Below are 3,535 nucleotides of genomic sequence, written 5' to 3'. Positions count from 1 at the left end.
GCTTGAAAACAGCTCACAGTTTCATTGTTCTACATGATAAAAAAACAAAAAACAAAAACAGAAAGCAAGTGTATGTTTTTTGTGGATTTACCAAAATAAATGTAAATTTGACTATATTGTTCTTAAAAATGTTAGAAATAATATTATTTGACAAATTAAGTGTTTAACCACTTTGATAATTTTGAAATATAAAAAAAAAATTGGGGCCGTTCTCAAGCCAAAAAGTAAGCAGAACAATTAAGAGACTTAAGAGGAAAACTGTAAATGTATACAAAGGCCCAATTTAGGCTATATATATTTATATAGTTTACTTCATTTGTACTTTTTTTATTTCTGCCTAGTTTAATTTTTTCCTATAGGCACTCAAATTTTAGATTGTTAGATTTAATTAGCAAGCCCCACCATAGAAAATATAAATGAATAAAAATTGATCACATATGATGTAAGATTTCTATCTTTTTTTTTTCTGGTTAATTGTTTTTGAAGATTTTATTCAATTTTAAGTCAGTGAGCTAATTTAAATAAGATAGACGATTAAAACCCAATTTAGGATTTCAATTACATAAAGAAGTGTCACATATAACTTTTATCTTTTTACATCTATAACTCTATGCCTGTTTTTTAATCTAAATATTGCAATACGTGTTAAATTTAGAGAGAAAATATGAAAAATCTTGTCTGACATGTTAAATGAAATTAGCCAAAAGTTGTTCCATTTGCACATTACTTGACACAAATTGAAATCTAGTTGCAGAATTGTTGTTCTGTCGTGTTCTAACTGCATTTAAACTGTCCTTCCTGCAGGTGATATACATTACTGTCAATTTCCTGGTTTTCTACAGTTCATCTTCATTCTGGACAGGGGTGAGTGTGTTGTTTGGGGTTTCTACATGCCGACGTAAACTGTGCACCACCTGTGATCCTGTTCTGCCCTCCATAGCTTTTGCTGTTGTTTGCGCTTGCTATTTACATCGGGAGTTACCGCTCCATGTCAGCCATGGCCAAACCAGTGTTTGCTGAAGATGGAAGTCTGCTGGATGGAGGAATAGACCTAAATATGGAGCAAGGGATGGCAGAGTAAGTAAGCTCTAAAATCTAAAAGAAACACTCTTTTGAAACAGACGTTTTTTGTAACTGTAATTCTGGCAAAAAAAATCAAATTTAGCATTCTTCATGAAATCATAGTTTTCTTTTTCATATAGTGCGCAATGATGTAGTTTTTCCCCATGGAAAAACTCCATGCTTGTCGTTATCTCTTGGCATTTTCCTTCAGCAGATACAGTGGAGACAGACAGGAAATGCATGGAAAAGATAGCATTGGAATGAAACAGCCAGGCGACTGGAAGTCGACTCGCTCTCCCGCCTGCTGAAAGCATATCTTTTGTGTTCTTCAGCCTTAATTTACACTCTATACATTCTGGTTTTAGGCACCTCAAAGATGTCATTCTGCTCACCGCCATAGTGCAAGTTCTCAGCACAATCTCCTTTTACTTCTGGTATCTTTGGTTGCTGGTGAGAGCTTTTTTTATTCATTTAGTTTTGTAAATCAAAAAGATTTTAGTTTCACGCCTAATTCTCCCATCAGGCCCCAGCTCGGGCCCTCCACCTGCTGTGGGTGAACTTCCTGGGTCCCTGGTTTATGGCAGAAAATCCGTCCGCCCCGGAGGAGGTGAATGAGAAGAAGCAGAGAAGACAGGAGCGCAGACAGGCGAAGAAATTCTGATGCTGCACAGCCCACGGAGCAGTATTTTTTATATGCAGAATCTAGCACACAGAAGAAGAGCTCATAAGTTATTCAGGAGAAAAAACACTTCTTGGAAATGAGATGCTATGTTTTCTTTGTTTTTCTTTCTACTCTCTTCTGTAATTCAATTCTCCCTGTGAATTATAAAATTAAATGTTTCCCAATTTGAGGATGTTAGCGTCCAAATACCATTTTGTCTTCATGAAAAGTATTTTAAGCTTTGATTTCATCATTGCTGCCCCAATAGACTTTTGTGATTACACACAAAACCTTTTCACATTGACTTTTCTTTTACCTTTACCTCCTTTAAAAGTGACTTCTTACTCAAGTCCAGAGACTTTCTCATCTGCTTAGTCCTATAAAAACTTTTCAATATCAAGTTTTAATAGGAAAATGGGAACAATTTTGCAATAAAATCATCTTTCTTCAGTTTGCTGAATCATTTATGTCCATAAAGACTCCATATGATGTTTCATTCATGACTTTTGTGATAAAATTTAGCTTCTATTGTGGAACACTCTTTATGTCAGTAACTAAAACAAATATACATCCAATTTTATTTAGGCAGCTTAGGGGTTTTAGGCAAAACTAAAATATATCTGACCTTTTGAAAGCATTGTGTGACAAGTACACGCCCTTCATTTCATTAAGCTCCATGAGTGTTTCCTCCATGGAGCCAAAAATGTTTGTAATCAGCTTTGCTGAGGCAGGAACCACAGATCCCCCAAACGCTGCTCAAAGAGGAGGATTGTTCCCTTCTGGAAACCTTGAGGTTGAGATAAGTTCCAAATGCGATTTAAGTCAGGTGATGAAGAGGGTTAGTTCATTGTGTGGTCATCTTTGAGGCTTTTAAAGAGATATGTATGTGACAAAGCTGGATAGTTATCCCATATTCCTGAATCGATCACAAATTTAACATTTGACTCAATTTAGTTCAAGAACATTTTGGGCGATAATATGAAATATTTTGAAAAAATAAGTGGAACTTTGAATAATAATTTGATGCATTTTTACACTTAAAATAAAATCTCAAACATGATTTGGGTCAGAACAGAGTTTGTAAAAATTGTTTTATTCAAAAGATTAAAGGAACTAGTCTGCATTAAAATAGATATAACTATTTGTTCAAATTAATGAATCTAACTTTTAAGTCCCTGTCCTAATTTGTTGTCCAAACATCTGTCCTTATTCTCAATTTATCTTTTTTTATTTCTGTAAAAAACAAAAGATCTTACACAAGTTATATCTAAAAAATGAAAATGAACAGAAAGAAGAATTTTTTTTGCCCCTTCTTCATTAAGTATTAAAAAACGTACTGTATGTAAGCATACATATCTGCAATATAGCTAGTAGTTTACATCAAAGCATTCAGTTTAGAATAACAGAAACTAACTGTCTAATTTCTAAACTTGGGTCCATTTTTACCCATAAACATCAGAAAAGTTGCTCTCAGATGTTTATATTAAAATGTTGAGCACATTTCTCAATGGAGGTGATATATTAGCAAGATTTTTTTTTGCAAATGAAGAACTAGGGATCTGTACCTCATTTGATCAATGAGACAAAACCATCAACCCTAATCACTGAGTCACTGTCAGTGAAGCGTTTACGACTATTCCAGTAGGATGACCACAACTTTTGTGGACAGGTCCATAAAACTTGTTGGAAAAAACATATCCTTTATGATGTTTATTTCTGTTATAAGCATATTATTTGAGGATTTTTTTTTAATAAAAAGAAGACAACTATCTGGTTAATTTTTTTTTAGCAACATTCAATATGCATAAATGT

At 33.7% G+C, this 3,535-nt stretch overlaps 1 protein-coding gene across 1 annotated transcript in view; it reads left to right on the top strand.

Moving 5' to 3' along the window:
- tmem208 (transmembrane protein 208) overlaps positions 1-2,173 on the top strand; it is a 3,547-nt gene extending 1,374 nt beyond the window's left edge. The window contains exons 3-6 of the mRNA XM_024294728.2: positions 805-864; positions 941-1,077; positions 1,428-1,512; positions 1,586-2,173. Of these exons, the coding sequence (XP_024150496.1) occupies positions 805-864; positions 941-1,077; positions 1,428-1,512; positions 1,586-1,723 (420 nt within the window). The 3' untranslated portion in view covers positions 1,724-2,173. The remainder of the gene's footprint in view (positions 1-804; positions 865-940; positions 1,078-1,427; positions 1,513-1,585) is intronic.
- The last annotated feature ends 1,362 nt before the right edge of the window (positions 2,174-3,535 follow it).

The sequence above is a fragment of the Oryzias melastigma genome, linkage group LG3 (genome assembly GCF_002922805.2).
Source record: "Oryzias melastigma strain HK-1 linkage group LG3, ASM292280v2, whole genome shotgun sequence".
Taxonomy (NCBI): Eukaryota; Metazoa; Chordata; class Actinopteri; order Beloniformes; family Adrianichthyidae; genus Oryzias; species Oryzias melastigma.
The sequence above is the reverse complement of the archived record's forward strand: the minus strand, read 5'-3'. Positions and strand labels throughout refer to the sequence as shown.